Here is a 19,345-nt window from a genome sequence, read left to right on the forward strand (position 1 = left end):
TGGCAAGGTTCAAGTGACCGGACCGCATGAATTAATATCCTTCTTCTTTTTACACACCCATATCATCATCCCCTTTCTCTCTTTGTTAACAAACGGCTTGGTCTTGTCTTGAACATTGTCCCTTTGTACATTGCAATTCAGGTAAGCAATGCTGGTTTATACATGTTGGTTTCCCAACTCTGGAATGATCCCCATCGTTCAGTCCATCGCATACATACATACATACACGTGTATCCAACCCACGCACTACCCTCATTCCCTGACAAAGACGAAGAGGTATGTTTCATGTGTTCTTATTATACACTCTTTATTCACTCGTTCTTCATTTAGACTCTATCACCAATATGGATTCAAACCAAAGCAGTGGTTCCTCGGATAACATGGCACAAGGTACAGGCGTACTATATGCTTGTGTGCGTATTAAGCTATTGACTTGATCCTTATCATACGTAGCCGTGATGTGGCAACAAGTACCCACGAGCAAGGCTGATACAATCATTGACGACTTTGAAATGATCGATGACCAGCAACAACAACCTCCACCAACAACAAATGAACGATCCTTCCTCCTATCATCCAACACATCCGAATACTACAGTGATTATGCTGATGCGGGCAACAATTTGTTTGGCACATCCACCTTACCAGCAACATTCTTGCAGACACAGACTCGGCCCGTGTGTTTTCGTGTACTTTTCATGGGCAACACTGAAAGCATTGGCAACATTAATCGATCAAAGACGCTTGTGCTGCGCAAACTTTCTGAAGTGATTGCATCCTTGTTACCACGCAGCTGCAGCACCAACACGCCCACCAATGATCTTGGTACGACCGATTTTCGGGAAAAGACCCACAATGTTGTATTTTTGGATGCTTTTGATACAAGCCCCATTGAAACATACGAGGACAATGGCCTGCATGTGATTGAAGCCGATTTTACCGACAACAATGACGACGACCAATACGAGCGACGTTTAATCAACTATGTCAATACACATGATGTCAACTTGGTGGTCTACTTTTATTACAATCGTAAACAACAACCCGATGAGAGGAACATGGCAATCCTTGAACAATTGAGTGGACGAATGCCTATTTGGCCCCTTTTGGTGTATTCTTCAATCCCGGGAGGAGGTGGAGGTGGAGAACGACCCCATTCGGCAACGGGATATCATCATCAACGTCGCCATCGATCACCTGTGCCACCAACAGCCAATGATTCCATTGCCACACTTGGGCAAAAGTTAGCCGACAAACTTGCTCGTCACCAGATACAAACAATCGATTTGAATTTGACAGGCGTCAATCCTGAAGAACACCCACATTTTGCATCCACCAAGATCACTTCATCATCGACTCCTCCTTCTTCTCACAACAATGACTTGATATTGACAGTCGACCAATTTGCAACCATCCATCGAGATCAAGTGGCTGTCATCTTACAACGGTGGCGTACAGATCATGATAATCAAAAAGGAGGAAATGAAGATCATCATCGTTGGTGGTGGTTGTGTTGGTTACAGAAACAACAACGTCGATCTTTACCATTTTCGTCTACTGGAGGAGCATTGGCAGCAGCTACCATTGTGGGCTTATTACTCTTACTTTTCGGCACACGACTCACAACATTATGGGCACAAAGAAGAAGTACCACCATGGATTTACCCAAAGAGCCTGTGAAGATGCGATTGAATCCAATGTGGGATGTGGTGGATGAAGAAACGTTACGACAGCTATTTGTGGTGGAAGTGGATCCAGAAAGAAAGCATGATGCTTGGAAGGAGCAAACATTGGTGGTCGTTCTGGAAACGGATCATCTTGCTGAAAAGGAGTTTCGCATGACCTATGAACCGGGAACACAGTACAAGTACGTGGTGGATGTACCATCACCATGCCTTATCCACAACACGGGTGATATTCCAGTGCACATTGTTTGGCGATACCAACAAGATGAATCAACCAGGCTAGAACGCACGGTGGCAAATTATCCCGTCTTGTCAATGGAAACATGTCAACCAGTGTATCAGCGCCATGTTGCACCTGAATGTGCCCCAAGAACAGCATTATCGGCCGTACGAAGACGTGCTTCATCAATCGAATGGAAATTGTTATTCGGCAAGCTCAAGCATGAATTTAAAAAGCTGGCCCACGACATGTCGAATGCTTGTCAGAATTTGTTTATCAAGCTGCTTAGCTAGAAAGTTGAAAAAAAGGATAATACAAATCATCTATGGATAATAAGCACGCGCCATCTTTTTGTTTCAGTCAATTGTGCCGATTTGTCTGTGTGCATGTGTGTATAGTGTGGCCAAGGCAAATCCAAGTCATCATCATCCCTTCTTCTTTACCTCCCTTGAATCTGCCCGAACATGTGTCTCCTATTCGCCAATCCGTCAAACGGCATCATGATCTTGCATAAAGTTCCATTTTGAACACTTTCTTTTTAAGGACATTACCAACGAGCTCTTTGACCATTTGACAGGGCCCATGCTTCTCATTTGCCTTTCCACCCCCTCCCCCCTTTCACTTGAGAGACTTGAAGATGAGGCTCAAACATTCCCCCTTCCCTCTTTGATCATCTCGGGTAAGGAGCCGTTCTTCCCTCCCCCTTTGATCCGACAAAAATAGACAAGTTCTTTTTGACAAGGGATGATCCTAGGCTGCTGCTACTGCTGCCGATGGTGTGTGTGTGTGTTTTGGATCAAATATAGACACACTTGTCCCTTACTTGTTAACCTACATGGCGCGCGCATCTAAAATATCGTCCAGGTGATACTACACATTGTCACAGGATCAAGTAGACAATAATATCAAAATCAGCCATCTTTGAAAAAAGAGAATGAAAGGCGTATGTAATAACGAGACACACATCTCCTGGTATGTAAGTCCATATGTTTTTGCATCTCGTTTCACGCACAAGCCGCCGTTCCTTTTTCCCTATTGTTCATCCACCTACATACGTGAACCTATAATGTACCTACTTCACCAGCTCAACAAGAGACATCCTCTTTCTTTCTTTCTCTCCCCCCCTCACTCCCGATTCCATAACCATCACCCCCTGCTCTCTCTCACACTCTATCGCTCTTTTTGTTTGGGTGGTGAAGATCACTCGCTTTCTCTGGATTCTTTCTCCCTTCCACCCTTACTGCTCCCTCTGGTACATAAACCGCGTCTTTAAAAAGGGATCGAAGCGTCTAGTTTTCCGATCCGATACACAACTCACTCTTCTTTCACACGACACACACATTCATTCTTTTACATACCACACACATGTCATCACTCTTAGCTCAACACCATCATCATCATCCTGCTACTTTTACTGGTCCACAAAATATTCCCAACACTAATACTACCAACAACAATGATAATGCAGTAACATCATCATCCTCAACAGCTGAGAAACCCAAGCATCGAAAACGAACACGTGCTACAGCGGAGCAATTGGCTGTATTGGAGAATACGTTTGCTGTTACCGTGAGCCCTAATGCCAAGTTACGGAAGCAGCTCTCTGAGCGGCTAAAGATGAGTGAGCGTTCGATCCAAATTTGGTTCCAAAATAGGCGAGCCAAGGTGAAACATATGCAAAAGCGTGCACAACAACAGCAACAACAGCAACGAGCCAACATGTTTTGGAGAGCTCAAAGTGTGGATAGCACACTATTTCATCAACCCTTTGCCTTGACTCATCCAGCAATACCAACAACGACAAGTGATATGATGATGGTTAATCAACATCATCCTTCTTCTACTATGATGCGACCCATGAGCATGCCACCACCAGCCATACAACCTACCACAACCACCAACATGATGCTGCCACCACCACAACAACAACCCTCTTCTCCTACCACTGCAGCTTTAATGGAAAATTTGTATATCCTAAGTGCAACCACATTGACCATCGGTACTTGGCAGCGACTAGCTCTCAATGTCACTGATCTTATGTTGACGTTTGCACAAGACGTATTTGCATGGCACATTTATGATAATGGGCTTCAATTCAAGATCCATATTCCTCTCAGCACGGTCGCTGGTATTACCCAAGATGGCGAGCAAGTCCATTTGGATCTCACAGAGCCACCCCTCTTTTACATGATGACAACGGAACAAGACGGCAAACAACCCCAACGTTGGGTGCAATGCAGTGATTTTAGTGAAGGACAACAAGCTTCCCAGTGTCTGAGACACACCCTCAAAGGCGCTTCTGAGCAACTCAAGCAGGATCTTTTTGCTCTTTTTTACGCCATTGGTCATTTGGTCCGATTTAATACTACCGGTAGTAATATCGTGCAACAACAAGATGACAGTAGCGATAGCAGCATTAGTACCATCAGCAGTAACAGCAGCAGTAACAACAATAATACTTATCATCCTAATGATCCATACGCATGCATGTATCCTCCACCATCACTCCTACCTACCACCACTACCACAGCAGCAGAAAATGGAGATGGTACATTAAGCATTGTAGATGATTGGACATTGCAGCAAATGCTTCCTGTTTCTTGTAGTAACACCACCACCACCACCACCACAGCAGCAGCAACTCCATTCTTTATTGCCCAAGAATAAAATTGGTCTTTCTCTTTGTGTGTACTAGTAAAAGAAAAAAGGAGGGATTTATTCCAACTAAAGAAGGTGAACCACAAATGAACGACAGTGCATATACATCAAGGAGGAAAGGAGGGAGGGAGCTGTGTATGTGTGTGGGTGTGTGGGTGTGTGGGTGTGTGGGGTATACTACTACTAACTACTACGCTAACACGAGGTTGATTGTTGATGCTTGTCATTCATCGAGGTGCATAAGCTGATGACCAGATTGTACCATCCCTGGAATACCTTGCATGATTGTATTGCTGATGAGGATGATGATGTTGTTGTTGTTGCTTGTTACGTCGTTGTTCTTCAAGACGGCCTGCACTTGATGATGGTGGTTTGAGTTCTTCTCCATACTTGTCTCGTGGAAGAGGTGTTGAAGTCAAAGAGTCATTGCTGTAACGTGAATGGTTGTATGGTTGTTGCTTTTTTCCTACATAATTGACGGGTCCATAATCATGTGCATAACGTGAGGCGTAGATGCTGTCGTTTGTGGTCGAGTTCTTGCTGCTGCCGTTATGTGACGATATCGCTGGTGTTTGTGTTGTCGCTGCTGGTGCCGGTTCCTCATCATAATCCATGTCCATATCCACATCCTCATCGATCACAGGCCCACCGGAAACAAGGTAATGACTCGTCGTGGTGGGTTGAACATAGCGAGTTGCTGCTGCTGCAAGTCCAGGATCCACATCCATGCCCTACAAAGAAAAAGAACAATGAATAAATAACTCATAAGGAAACCATCATTTGATGCATACCAAGGATTCCATCGTCTAAAAAAAGAGCGTGAGTTGACTATCCTTATTCATGCCAATGCCATTTATTTACCTCATGAGGAGCTGCCACCTGACCCTTTGAGAGTGACTGTGTGAAATCAGCAAGATCTACCTTGTTCTCGGCTGATAAGGATCGCACATCATGAATCATTGCTTGAATCGCCAGATTACGATCATTGGTCAGTAACGTCACCCGCTTGCCCATGCGATTGTGAAAGAACCTGCATACATCATCCATGATGAATACCACTTTTTTCAGGAACATCCACACACACACACACACTTACAGACAACAATCAAGAATGGAATCATCACCCTTGGACTATGCAAGAAAGCAAACATTAGTTGCCAAGTAGTCACACCATCAAATACACGCATAACCTACCAACTTTGCATTTTCATCATAGATCTCGTAACTCTTTTGACCTCGTAACCATGGTTTCCTTTCACGAAGAGCGCCTTCAATAAATTTCATTGCTTTACGAGCAAGATCACCCAAATCGCCACGTGTAATTTGTTGATGATTCATGCCCTGTTTGCCCATATGAGTACAATGATGATCTCATTGTTCTTCTTCACCTACCTACCTTCAATCCATCCAACTCCTTTACGACGATCCATGGTACCACCAAAACGAGACTTCCATGATACTTGGCTGCTTGAGATGTCAATGTCCGTAAATAAGCAAGGTTGGAAATAAGAAAATTGGTATCTAGGATGGCCACCTGCATAAAAGGTTCGGGCATGTAATCCTGTGCAACTTTGATAGCAAGCACGCGAGTGCGCGTGTGTGTGTGCAATGTGAGTAAAGAGAGAGAACTATCGGCTGCGCATATACACTCAACACCACTTACCAGGTGAACCCTGCATGCCGTGTCTATAATAGTGATAATAGGCACTCAAATCGTCATTGCTCGACTCGCTTGGTGCATGGGTCTGATTCGATGCTTTTATGCCATGAGCTCGATAGGCACTTGTAGTAGAAACCACACACAACGCGCTTCCCCCCAAATTACCGGTACTCGCAGTCGAACGAATAGCAGCGATTTGGTTGTTCACTTCACTAAGAAATTCAGGACCATCAATGTCCATAAGCTCGTCGTCATTGTACATGGTGCGAATAGTGTGGTACGGCGGGTAAACTGAAAGGGAAGGAGGAGCAGCGAACAAGGACTATCTTGACAGCTTGATTTCTATTCAGCTACTTCCGCCAATCGAAATCGTCTTGGAAACCAATGACTTTTTTATTCCTCTATGAACAAACCACCCAACGTCCTATGCATTGTCATATCACAAATTATATGTAAACAAGATTGTTTATAACATTGAGCAAAGGAAAATCATTATATGTATGCGGGTGTGTGTGTGTGAATGTGTGTGTGGACAAGAAGATATATAAACTAAAAGTACTAAGAGATGACATGTGTATACGTGTGTGTGTGTATGTGTGTGTGTGTGTGTGTGAGCAAAAGGCAATTACAGTTCAAGAGAGTATTGTGTGAATTGGGTGAGGCTGTTGATGGGCTGTGTTGGTAGGCTGTCATCCGAGATCCCCACAGTGTCGAGTAAGGTCCTGAAGTTTGGTGAAATAGCACTGCTCATTTCATAGAGCCCCTCAGACTATTAAAAAGGATTAATAAAAGCAGCAACGACTTTGTACATGTGATCATACTTACATCTTGGGCCATCCACGGGTGTCGCAACGCAGCCTCGGCCGTCAGACGCTTCCTTGGATCCACTGTCAGCAGCCCCCTGATCAAATCCTTCGCTATAAAATGGAAACCAAAGCAAATTGAGTTGTCTGCAGATGGTAGTTCACCGCTTTGGAAGGTTACCTTCATCTGAGATACCGTCCCAATATTGTGGAGGGAAATCGTAAAGACCCAGCCTAATTTGATCCTTCATGGATGGAGGTTCGAATTCCTCTACAAAATCCAAACGTGAGCTACATTAAAAAGATGCACACTGGCACCACCATCGCAAAGGCACTTACCATTGAAGGGAGGGAATCCACACAAGCAAATGTACAACATGACGCCAAGACTCCACATATCGCATTCCTTGCCATATGAACGGATACTTGTTGGATTCAACACCTCCGGTGCCACTATCCCAGCAGACACACAGAATATTAGCCATCATGGTTAATAACAAGCTGAAGAAAAAACCGATCCATACCGTAGTTGGGCGTGCCACATTGACTTTGAAGCTTTTCATCTGTCGGCTTGATCTTGGCAAGTCCAAAGTCGGTGACCTTGACGTGTAACTTTTCCTTGTCAACGATCAACACTGCACATAGCATGATTTTAGTATCTCAGTGTTACGTCCTTGGCTCCCTGAACTTACCATTTTCAGGCTTGAGATCGCGATGGACAATATTTTTGTTGTGAAGAAACTAGAAAAAATATGCCCTTCTTTAGAAAATCTCCCTTTTGAATCCATGCAAGTACTTACTCTGATGGCCGAGAAAAGCTGGAGAAACAAAAACCGGGTGGCACGTTCTGAAAGGCTCTTTTCTTGTACGACGTATTCAAAAAGTTCACCATCGCTCACGCTAAATGCAGGGATCCAAAATGAATACGAATGAAAAGGTTCAATGGCTTGAGAAACTTACAATTCCAGCACCAAGTAGATGTACTTTGGTTCGTTGTACACTTTTTCAATTTGGATCACACATGGCTACAACACGCAAAATGATGTCAATTTGACAGCTTATACATGTCGCACAATCATGACAACTCACATGAGCCTCCAGGGCCATCAACACACCCATTTCTTGAATAGTGGATAATAACATCTTGGGCCTGCTTTGGAACTTTTTCTTGTTGATGAGCTTGACAGCTACCTCGCGTTCGCTTTCCTTGTGTTGTGCCTTGAATACAGTTGCAAAATGGCCACGTCCCATCACTTCTCCAACATGGTAGTCTTCATGAAAAGTCTATCGTTTGCATGTTAATCATCATCACGCACGCTAACGCCTTGTTCAATACTTACGTTCACTTCGAATTGTGGTGGCAAGATAATACGATAGACTATATATACAATGAAAGGTATAAGCAACAAAGATCAAGCAAGCACACGTTTGAACACTTACACATGTGTCGAGGGTCATCGGATGGCATTTTCTCCTTGCGATACAGCTGTATATAGTCACCAGAGCGAAGGATACGACGGCGATCATCTGATGCGACACGTTGACCATTGACAAAAGTGCCATTTGAACTAGACGTAGGGTGAGCAAGCAGCCTAAAGTAAACTCATGGATGATGAAACGCACCTCATGTCCTCCAAATAGACGTTGATCCCTTTTTGTCGTCCATTGTTACCACTCTCCTGGGAACACAAATCAACACGCGTTAGTCGCATGGTCCAACGAAACACGTCAACCCCCCTTAAACGCGTGCTTTGCAGACCAATCAACCACCTCATTGACACTGTACCATATAAATGCAACAATGATTCTTGCTCACTTCAGGACGACTTTTGCAGCTACACGACAAGGATCAACGTGAATATAAGGGAAACTCCACCTGAATAAAAGAGCTACTTACATAAAATCACAGTTATCAGCTCGCCCAAGCATATAACCAGTACGTCCCTTGTCATCATAAGTATCGCGATCAAGATAACCAGATTGGCACGTATCAACAAGTGATTGCAAGTAGCCCCATGCCCTTGGATGATCCTCCCACACTGGTGGCTCCGGTGGGTCCAATAGTTTTGGTCTTTGAGCATCGCGCATGGATACAGCAGAAGGAGAAGGTGTCATGGAGGGTTCGCTGCTTGCTGGTGGGCTCACTCTTCTTTCCTTGGTTGGTTGCTCATTGCTTTCTGTTGCTATGGATCGCTTTCGTGAGAGATCGGAATCGTCGTTGAGCGTGGTGGCATTGTTGGAGTTTTGTGTGGTGGAAGAGGAGTCATTGCTGCTACTACGGGTGCTGTCTCCTTTGCTCGTAACGTGCGCATTCTGCGAATCGGCACTGTTCAATGTCATTGTTGTATTGGATTCGTTGTTAAAAGACACAAAGAAAGAAAGAGAGAGAGAGGGTGATACGGTTGACAAGGAAAGAAAGGGCAATCAAACTGCGCTTGCCAACCCACCCGCCCTTTAATTTAATTCTGCAGCTGCGGGAAACGACTTTTTGGCGATCAACCGCTTTGATTGTCACAGCAACAAAATACAATCTTTCTTGTTTCACATAGGATGATTTCTACATATTACAATTTGGCTAATGTCTTTGTGAAATCTAACTGGGCCTCTGTCGTAAGGAAGCTCTTATCAATAGCTGATACCGTAGTACACCCTGCATTGTATAATGTAAATAAAAGGACACGCATCTCGATCCATCACACGCACACGTACCTGCAAGGCCCATGGTCAATCGAAAATCATGACTTATCATGGATAACACTTGTCTAACACCGCTTTCTCCCTATACATTGATAAAATGAGTATTCTCTCTTTGTACGTGATGATTGTAACCATGGTGAAACAATGACACTTGCCTGATAAGCCAAGCCGTACAAAATAGGACGACCAATGAATACAGCGCGTGCACCAATGGCTAATGCCTTGAAAACATCGGTACCTGTACGGATGCCACCATCAAAATACACCTCAACTTTGCTTCCACGGCATGCTTGAACGATTTCAGGGAGCACTTCAAGCTATACAACATGGATCAATATCACCCAACAACCTTCATTGCGCTTTTCTTTTACCGTTGCAGGGGAACTATCAAGCTGTCTTCCACCATGATTGGATACGACAATTGCATCCACGCCATATTGAACCGCCAATTTAGCATCCTCGCCACGGAAAATTCCCTTGATCACAATGGGCAGCTTGGTGATGGATTTTATCCACTTGATATCCTCCCATGTCATACCAGGATACATTTCCCCACTCATATAATCTTCTGCACCATCATTCTCGCTCTCGTAGTTGGCACGTTTGACGTATTGTGGCAATCGGAATCCATTTCGCACCGTGCGTAAACGCGGGCCAAGCCGTGGACGATCGGTGGTAACGACCAATGCTTTGTAGCCAGCTTGCTCACATTTTCGCACAAGCTTCTCCGTTAAATCACGATCCTTTTCCATATATAGCTGGAACCATTGCAATGCATTCTCATTCACCTTGCGAGCTGCATCAGCTACTTGACCAATCCCGTATCCACTATTGCTCGAAAGCGTGTATAAGGTATTCATTCTTGCAGCCCCTAAAATGCTTTAATCAACATTGTATCCACATTCATTGTGTGTTGTGTGTGTATACCTCGAGCAGAGGCAAGCTCGCCATCATAATGCGCTAGGCCATGGTATGCAGTAGGAGCAACACAAATAGGCATGCTGATAGGTTGACCAAGAACGGTGGTTGAGGTGTTTACATTTTCCACATCGATAAGGATTTTTGGACGAATGAGTAATCTAACAAAGAGAGGTTGAGCTTGAGAACAGAGGAAAAAAAGATGACGACTCCTTACTTTTCAAAGGCTTCTCGATTACGACGTAGAGTGCTTTCAGAGCTAGATCCAGTAGAATAATAAGCAAAAGAACCAGGAGCCATGCTCTTGCGAGCAAGCTCTTCAAAATCGTCAAGTGAGGCAGGGATAAATGTCATTTGTGTATGCGTGCGAACCTCCAAAGTAATCTTGTTGGGCTTATATAAAGCATGGTGGGGCGTCCCATCGGAGCAAAAGCCGGCCATTTTTAAGGTTTGCCACCACAGCATATATGGTTGTCAGAGGTCAGGTGGCCAAGACATGTAATGCAAAAGGTATACAAGCACCCAGGAGGTTACATGAATGAATGAACATAGAGACATCGATCTTGATGGTTCCACAACTTGTCAGGTACAAGCAATAGTATAATGAAAATCTCCTCTGCGTGTGAAATGGACACAAAACAACACGCCATCTCGGAATGGAAAACGCATGAAAACGTGAAACCAACGTATCTGTCAATTTTGAAACAACACAATAACTTCAGGTACACCAATGTGCGTCCACGATGTGATACGATACGTGGTGGTATCCCTCCTAATGACTGCAAAAGGTAAATTTATCAATGGTCATAACCCTAAAAGGCTGCGTCTAAACATCTTCCACATGCCTTGTTATGGAACATGGAGATGCCCATCCTGATGAGATGATGTCGGGTGGTTGGCGTATTTTCACATGCAATCTCAAGCATGCACACATTGTTACAATTAAGATGCGACAAATCATGTGTAACAGTTTTCATGTTATTTTGGTTGTGTGTGGACTGTGCGTATACAATGAAACATCGATAAAAGGGTTTGTATGGATATATAAGTATATAATGTGTAATGCAGGATAGAGGATGAATGTGAATATATATGTATGGCTGCTGTTGACTCTTCTTTTTTACATGATGGGAGGTGGCGGTGGCCGTGAAGTGGGAGGTGGTAATTGAGGTGGAAGAACATCTGGTAATCGTGATGGCCGACGACTTGCTGCAGAGGAATGTGTCGATGACGAGGAAGGTGATGATGGTAAATTTGGATGATGATGCTCCATAAGCCGTTGTAAGGTGATAACACCTGGTTGTTTTTGTTTTAACCAGTGGATTGTTTTCTTTAATCTATCGAGCCACAGCTTGAGATCATCGGTGTTGTCGGCTTCGAGATACCATGTCCTGCCATCTTCCTTGCGTTGTATTTCGATGCAATAAAGAATGGATGGGAATTGGTCAGTGACAAAGACGTTGGTATGAGGAGATAGTTCAAAAAACTCTCGAAAGTCATTGTCACATTTATCCGTTTTGAATGTGTAAAGCATTCGATCAAGCAGCAAGACGTATCGACGATGCCGTGTTTTCATAAAGGAAAAGGCGGGTGGCATGTGTTTAGTCATCCACCCCTGCATGATAGCGTGTGGCCATAAGAGAGCAGCATGAGCACCCATAGCAAGTGGACGATAAGAGGCAGGATCTTCAAAGTCAATGTTGGATCGGTCTTGGTGTTCAGGTAACGGTGGTAATCGTCGTCGTGCCTGAGCCATCTTGATACGTTGCTCGCTATCGATCTTCATGGTCAAAAAGTAAAGTGAAGGAAAGAAAGAGTGAGCATGGCAGGCGGCGTCAAAAATGGAGCAAAAAATAAAATATACACAAACAAGCTTTCCCCCACGCTGCATTCACTTCCCACACTTATCCGCAAAAGGCAATCGTGTGATCCCCACGGGAAAGAGAAGAGGCAAGGGCCTTTTCCATTCATGCTGCTTTTTCTCTTTTTCGATATCATATCTTTTTCATCTCGATATCGCACCACGCAATGCTGATCAATAGCCATCTCAATGATCCCATGTCATTGAGGAAAAAGAATACTTGGACTCCTGACCGCGGGAAAAAATGGTGACTAAATTAACATGATCAGCCATGTTTCAGTTCCCATCATCGATCCCTTTTTCTTATTTGGCTTTATCACTCATTAATCGTATACCTACTGCCCCACGCCAAGATGCACAATCCTGGCACCACACGTGGGAGCATCTTGCTGTCATTAATAATAATCCATTGGTTGCTACCACCTTGTGTTGCACCATGGCAACGAAGCTATGCATAAGGCACAGCCTCAAGGATACCATCATTCAATTCATAGCGTTTCCTAGGCAACGAGATGTCTCATTGTCAATACATCAACAAGGCTAATCACACGTGGGGGATACTGTGTGATCGTCTTTGTGCTATATTTATGGCACCATATGCAAGATGATCAAAAATGAAAATGTCATGTACTGAATTGTCTCAGGTAATCTAAACTGAAGAATGCGTCATAATCCCGATACCACTGTAGCCTGTAGTGCAAAAAGAAGCGTTACCAAGATATTGAGACGAGCCACCATCATGTGGGGCACAAGTAAAAAGATTGGATTGTGCGACTGGCTGTGAGGCATTTTCCCTGCGGGGTTAATTGGGCTTGAGCGCTTTTTGCCGTTGGCATCGTATTTAAACAACAGGGGCGATAAAAAATCCACCCACACCCACCTACTTGAAATACCCTCTATTCTACAACCCACTCTATCCTTTTTCTCATTGTTGCATACACACATTATGAATCAGCAACAGCAACAACAAAAACAACAACAACAACGCATGACAGTATCGGAACGACGTGCTACATACCCACTCCAACGCCGATTAAAGATCTACAGCCCTGACACCATGGCACGGCAGTTGAACCAAGAAAAAGCACAAAAAAAGTTGGTTGTGAATGGAGTCAACATTTTAAACAAGTCGTGCCTTGACAAGGATATCATCATGGATCGGATAAAACAACGTCGAGAAACCCACAATCTTGTAGAACGGCGGAGGAGAGACATGCTTGTAAGCTGATGCAGACCTTGAGTGTGTGTGCTGTTCTCTCTTCATTTGCTTATACCCACCACCTCCTCCCCCTCTTCACCCCATTTTTTACTTGGATGGCACACCACTAGAATGGATTGATCAATGAACTTGCCCAAGCGATTCCGTCAAATGCAACATGTGAAACCGAGAAATGCCATCGTGCACAGGTCCTTCGACAAGCAATCGATTACATCCATTCCATACAGCGCGAAAATGAAATCATGCGTGCCCAATTGCAACAACAGCAAAGCATCGACACATCGATCCCACCACCATTATCATCCTCATCGTCTTCATCGACCGTGTCAAATAATCCATCACCAACACAAGATTGACACCCCGTGTATAAAAGGATTGGATCTCTTACCATTGTAGGTGCTGCTGTCTCACTCTTGTACATGATCATTCTTCTTGTAAATGATATTGGTATTATATTTGTGGATCAAGGATGATGTATGTGTATGGGGTCATGCATGTTGGGTATCTCCGCTTATGCGTTGCAGGGGAAAGGAGAGAGGCTGTTGGATGCCACATTGCCAAGAAAAACCTTATTTTAGCTTGGGGACCACATGCCCGGGTTTCCGGGATCTTGTGTGTATTTAGCCATGTTTCACGCAGTATAATGCAATATCAAGAAGTAGAGTCTCATGGTCTGTTCCATCTCGATAATGGACCATGTCAACAAATAGGCATCTCATTAAAGCCTTGGCCATGATGTTAGATACATGGAGAGTGCTTTCTCTTGCTTAAATGATGCATGTTCTTGCTTGTTGTAAAGGATCTTATGCAACCTTGTATAGCAACCTATATCATGTGAGTGTGCTGTTTGGCTATTTTCTGCTTCTCGGAATGCAAGGATACTTTCAGGATGCATCGTGATATGGGTTGCCATCATAACCCAAGGCGACAACGTGTCATAGCGACCAAGCTACATACGCACCCACACATAAAATGCATTAGGCCAAATAAAAGAAAAACTCACAACCATCGAAAGCGATGATCCCAGCAAGCATATGGCAAATGAAAAACAACAAAGCGCCGGTGTAGCTGTGTTTGCTCCAATGCCAGCTATGATTGGATTTGGGATCCCGGTTGCTGCCATTGATCGGCATATTACCAGCGTCCCAATGAAGCCGCGGTATAGCCTATGCATCAGCGTATCACTATAGTTGAATTTACATGCACAATGACTTGAATAGGATCATGGTAAAGACGTTGCAATCCTTTAATAATGAATGCAGATATGGATTAAAGCTGTATACTATATACAAAAGAGAAAGCAATAAGCATGTTGGATGAATGAGCTTATTTGATACAGATGGCGTTGGGAGGGGATGCAACACCCTGATACTTGTTGAGTGGAGCACTGGTAAAGAAGAATTCGTAAACGCCATCACGGGCACAATCCTCGGCGAGCTTGTCAAGGTAAAACATTTCACCAATAGGCATACCCCAACCACCCAAAAACATGGAATCTATATTGCGGTGTTAAGAACAATAGCTGTAACATCAAATCCAAGCAACACTTACGGCAAGAGTTATTCCAATCCTTAGGAGGGAATGCCTCAAAGGGGAAGTTGTCGGCGGCAACAGCGGAAAAGTGATTATTCCAAATCCAGCGGAAAGTATTATCACCTGGTTTGACGCCTGCACAATGAGGATGGTTGATATCCATCATCTTTGCAAGACCTTCACTGCCCACTTTTTCAAATGCTTCCATCCAACCGGTTCTGACCATTAAGATATCACCTTCCTTGAAGGTAACCTTTTGGGCTTCAGCGACTTGTTGCAATTCCTCAACAGGGATCTCGATACGTTCCAAGGGATTATATGCAGGGCGATGAATCTTTGCCCAACGTGCATAATCCAATAGTACAGCGCGGCCTGCAATGCCACGACGAGCCATGTGATGGATACCCAAGCGTTCAGTTTCTCCTTCCTTCAACTCTTCTCTTGATACGCCATTGTAAAACGACTTTGTGGGCATGTGAGCAACGTGGCGAAGACCATCCCATTGTGACGATGCTTGAGGGTTGAAATTATCTAAGCGGTCGTCGTAGCCTGTGTGTTCATCCGTATGAGGCAAAATGGTATGCTTGGTTTCGGCTCTGCCAAAAAGTGGAGGGCTTGGTTTCTCCAATTCCCAATTAAGTGGGAAGACTTTGCCTTCTTTGATGCATTGACTGGCCTATAGTAAAGTCCAGTGGATGATGAGTATTTTCATGCAAAAGGATTGTACCCCTTTTATATATATCTACCTCTGCAACACGTTCAGCTGTCAACAAGTTCAAGGTACCAAGATTGTCACCAGTACCCCACAAGCCCCAAGCTGTCTTTGCAGGATACTTTGGATCGATGGGTAATTGATCATAGGTAGGAAGTGATGATTTGCTCATGTTGATGTATAAAAGGGAAAAGCAAAAGGGGGAGGAAGGAAAAAGAAAACGAACAATGAAACTTGTGGCGGGGGTGGGGAAATGTGGATCATTTTATAGATTGTCGTTTCATTCATCGTTCATCATCTTGTCCCCGCTCGGCTTACCCCTTGCTTGTCCCCAGCAATAGTTCCATGCTCCCCTTTGCTTTCATAAGCGAAATTTCCACGCTGAGAAGACTCCTCCCACACAAACATTGGCGGACATGGTTGCGGGGATTATTCCAGAATGACACTAGTGATGGTAAATTAACATCGGCCCGGCTTTATTGATCATTGATTGTTTTAGAGGGACAAGCAACTGCCAATGTCAACATGCATACTTTCATAGTCGTTGTTATCAAAGTGTGCATCTGCGTGCATCTGCGTGCTTGTGTATGTACATGCATGATCGTTTTTGTTCTTTTTTCCCACATGTGTCAGATGCTTGAATTAGTGAACGATTCACAGGTTGTATATGCATAGATAATCACGATTCCCAGACAAGTAGCGGCGGCCGTGTATTCCGATGTTTTGGTTGATTGATCGTTGCATTGCTGAGTTTTGAGCTTTTTCATTGTGCGATTGGTAGTGTGAGAAGCCAACTTGACAGCAGTGAAATAAAAGGAGGAAGGAGCACCTGGATTATCAAAGTGTCATTAGCGAATGACATCAAAGTGCAGAGACAACAAGGACAAGCGTTCGCTGAATAAAGAATCGACAACGTGGTGTCTCCTAGAATGATATCATTATTCACTTTGCAGGAAAACACGAGGCTACGGTGACGCAAACTTAAATGATCGAAACTCTAATCTTTATGTGTGGGTCTTGCACAACATACATAGCAACGATCTGGAACTTTGCACTCTTCCCACTTTTATGTAGCTCAATGATGATCTCCCATCGATATGTACCACTTGCATACACGAGGCGTCTTTTTTGCTCTGTGCCATGATGCCACGTAGCACAGCCTGGTGCTCTTATTCAAAGTAATACACCACGTTTCAACAAGGATGACAAAAAGTGCCACTGTGTATGGTCGTCGTCTTTATTGACGAGGTCCTTTAATAAGAAGTGCGCGTGCTATTTGAGGCTATTTACGTGTCAAGAGAAAGAGAGATACCAAATCCAATATGCAAAGATCCTTGTCGTCTCAAAAGCTCAAGCTACGTTACAATGCGTGGTATTCGAGTATTGTACTTGTATCGTTGCAAAGAGTGTTGGATGAAGAATGAGGGGCAATTTGACACGCTCAAAGTTGAAGGAAGATTGTCGCGGTGATCACGACTCGATTGAGTGCCGTTATGAACGTTGTTGTTTGGTATTGCAATGCATGATGATGGGTCGGGAAACAACAAAACAGATTTGGGGGAAAGACCAAATGTCTTCAAATTATGCAGATGTCATCGCTGTACGTTACACGCGGCAAGTGATAGATGTATGCCGTATTCTTCTTGGCTTGAATGTCTGGGTAATGTCTGCCAATGGCAAGCTCTTGTACAAACGAAAATCGAATGCTCGTTCGAAGGAATGGTTGATGGATCACGTGTGACTCTGCCTCATCCAATGGGTGAAATGGTGTGTGGTGTGACGCGTGAAAGATCGATTCCAATGCATGCTGAAATAAAAGTGAGTTGTAATTGATGCATTGGATTTCATGAAAGGCGTACCTTCGACCCCATCATAAGTCTTCAGCTATTCCGTGATAGCATCATTAGTTGATTACATACAATGCTGATGGCGCACCTTGCTGATAGTGCTTGTTTGTCGATTAAAGGAGAGCAACGACTCCTCTTGGGAACCTTCGAGTTGTCGTAGCTTGCAACCATGTTGGTGTCTGTATACATGCCACCATTCGCATCCGCTAATATCCATGATTTCGCCTTTGGTCTGATTGCTCCCATATCCTCCTGTTCACAAAAGTTAGCCACCTTCCAATCAAGTATGGTATAAAATGATACTCACGTCGATAGGTCGCAAGGTTCATCGTCTTCTGAATGACCCATATTATGGCCTGTGTGCTTGGATAAGGCGCGACGATCACCAAGGAATACGATTGAACATCCGGCATGTAACCTCCATTTTGTTATGCTTCAACCTCTTTGACACTGGGCCATCAGTAAAAGACGCTGAAGCCGTCATATCACCCCCCCCCAATGCGGGTTGCGGCGCGCAATCTCATCCAGCGTTGCATATGCATCTCGAGAGGTAGCTAAATCAAAAAAGGATATGAGTACATGCTTCATTCAAGCAAGATGATCAGGATCTTACCTTATCCAAAGAGCCAAATATCACAATGACAACAAGAGAATGGAAGTAGGATAACAATGGTGCGTTAAATTGATCATCGCAATATGAGTAAGTACATGGATCGCTCAGAAAGAGGTCCATCCACAATGATACTTACCAAGGGCTTTGAGGTTCCAGCAATCAAAGAGTAGTAGTATGATGGAAGAAAGAGATGTGGAGTAAAACGATGGGCGACAACATTCACCTTGTCCATATTTGCATGGTGGGCGTGGGCATTACTGTAATCACAAACAAGGAGAAAAGAGTTGCTGGCAATGCTGATAGACTGATAAATTGTGTGGCATCTTCATCAGTGATAAGTCTGAAGAGCCTTGGTGTGATTGATTCAAACGCCGGCTTGCGTGATAGCATTTTTGACATGCGTATCTTCTTCCGAGATGTTGTCCAAGTCACACAAGAAAGACATTGTCGCCGTCCTCTTGGTAATCCATCGTACACGAACAGAGGATGCAATTTAGGCAAGTGAATGGCGCCGACTCCCGCTAAAGCAACATGGTCGTCTCCCCGGAAACAATAGAGGACAATGATGACACCCTTGAAGTGCTAAGTGGCAATGGTATCAAGCGACGTAGGAAAGGCCTTCTTTGATCCTGCCAACATTTGCATACCTTTCTTTTAAATCCATTTGCACGTGACCATTCCGGATGAACGCCTTTTACCTCAAGGTATTTTCCAATAGCATCCTTGCTCCCCAAACAAGTGTATCTCCATGCCAACCATAATGCTTCAGCTGCTGTTTCATTGTAAGGCTCATTAATCATGCTAACTTGTTTTGTAGATCCAATACTATGCGTACCAATGAAACGATGCACAATTTTACGACTTGTACTTTGAGATCAAATATCTGCTTGAGCAATACGTAACTGAACGAAGTACAATT

The 19,345-nt window shown here is 44.0% G+C and overlaps 8 protein-coding genes across 8 annotated transcripts; 3 read left to right on the top strand and 5 right to left on the bottom strand.

Annotated features, from left to right (window-relative positions):
- Positions 1–344: 344 nt before the first annotated feature.
- Positions 345–2,198, top strand: O0I10_003806 (uncharacterized protein; the record flags this gene model as incomplete). Its single annotated transcript, XM_058483873.1, has 2 exons — positions 345–390; positions 454–2,198. The coding sequence occupies 2 exons, from the start codon at positions 345–347 to the stop codon at positions 2,196–2,198; spliced, it is 1,791 nt and encodes a 596-aa protein (XP_058345262.1).
- Positions 2,199–3,270: 1,072 nt separating this feature from the next.
- O0I10_003807 (uncharacterized protein) lies at positions 3,271–4,572 on the top strand (the record flags this gene model as incomplete). Its single annotated transcript, XM_058483874.1, has 1 exon — positions 3,271–4,572. One exon carries the CDS (start codon positions 3,271–3,273, stop codon positions 4,570–4,572), a length of 1,302 nt encoding a protein of 433 aa, XP_058345263.1.
- Positions 4,573–4,790: 218 nt separating this feature from the next.
- On the bottom strand, positions 4,791–6,485 carry O0I10_003808 (uncharacterized protein; the record flags this gene model as incomplete). The annotated part of the gene is made up of 8 exons (XM_058483875.1): positions 4,791–5,294; positions 5,355–5,369; positions 5,425–5,593; positions 5,660–5,694; positions 5,758–5,904; positions 5,960–6,132; positions 6,227–6,319; positions 6,389–6,485. 8 exons carry the CDS (start codon positions 6,483–6,485, stop codon positions 4,791–4,793), a joined length of 1,233 nt encoding a protein of 410 aa, XP_058345264.1.
- Positions 6,486–6,848: 363 nt separating this feature from the next.
- O0I10_003809 (uncharacterized protein) lies at positions 6,849–9,366 on the bottom strand (the record flags this gene model as incomplete). Its single annotated transcript, XM_058483876.1, has 14 exons — positions 6,849–6,992; positions 7,049–7,140; positions 7,208–7,297; positions 7,366–7,479; positions 7,551–7,661; positions 7,719–7,767; positions 7,827–7,926; positions 7,987–8,051; positions 8,116–8,310; positions 8,367–8,404; positions 8,467–8,594; positions 8,650–8,705; positions 8,813–8,861; positions 8,924–9,366. 14 exons carry the CDS (start codon positions 9,364–9,366, stop codon positions 6,849–6,851), a joined length of 1,674 nt encoding a protein of 557 aa, XP_058345265.1.
- Positions 9,367–9,590: 224 nt separating this feature from the next.
- On the bottom strand, positions 9,591–10,995 carry O0I10_003810 (uncharacterized protein; the record flags this gene model as incomplete). The annotated part of the gene is made up of 6 exons (XM_058483877.1): positions 9,591–9,676; positions 9,736–9,805; positions 9,879–10,040; positions 10,095–10,594; positions 10,651–10,802; positions 10,859–10,995. 6 exons carry the CDS (start codon positions 10,993–10,995, stop codon positions 9,591–9,593), a joined length of 1,107 nt encoding a protein of 368 aa, XP_058345266.1.
- A 766-nt stretch (positions 10,996–11,761) lies between these two features.
- Positions 11,762–12,427, bottom strand: O0I10_003811 (uncharacterized protein; the record flags this gene model as incomplete). The annotated part of the gene is made up of 1 exon (XM_058483878.1): positions 11,762–12,427. The coding sequence occupies one exon, from the start codon at positions 12,425–12,427 to the stop codon at positions 11,762–11,764; it is 666 nt and encodes a 221-aa protein (XP_058345267.1).
- A 1,021-nt stretch (positions 12,428–13,448) lies between these two features.
- Positions 13,449–14,077, top strand: O0I10_003812 (uncharacterized protein; the record flags this gene model as incomplete). The annotated part of the gene is made up of 2 exons (XM_058483879.1): positions 13,449–13,721; positions 13,832–14,077. 2 exons carry the CDS (start codon positions 13,449–13,451, stop codon positions 14,075–14,077), a joined length of 519 nt encoding a protein of 172 aa, XP_058345268.1.
- A 970-nt stretch (positions 14,078–15,047) lies between these two features.
- O0I10_003813 (uncharacterized protein) lies at positions 15,048–16,138 on the bottom strand (the record flags this gene model as incomplete). Its single annotated transcript, XM_058483880.1, has 3 exons — positions 15,048–15,217; positions 15,273–15,930; positions 16,001–16,138. The coding sequence occupies 3 exons, from the start codon at positions 16,136–16,138 to the stop codon at positions 15,048–15,050; spliced, it is 966 nt and encodes a 321-aa protein (XP_058345269.1).
- Between the last annotated feature and the right edge of the window lie 3,207 nt (positions 16,139–19,345).

The sequence above is a fragment of the Lichtheimia ornata genome (genome assembly GCF_029851405.1).
Source record: "Lichtheimia ornata isolate CBS 291.66 chromosome Unknown scaffold00013, whole genome shotgun sequence".
Classification (NCBI taxonomy): Eukaryota; Fungi; Mucoromycota; class Mucoromycetes; order Mucorales; family Lichtheimiaceae; genus Lichtheimia; species Lichtheimia ornata.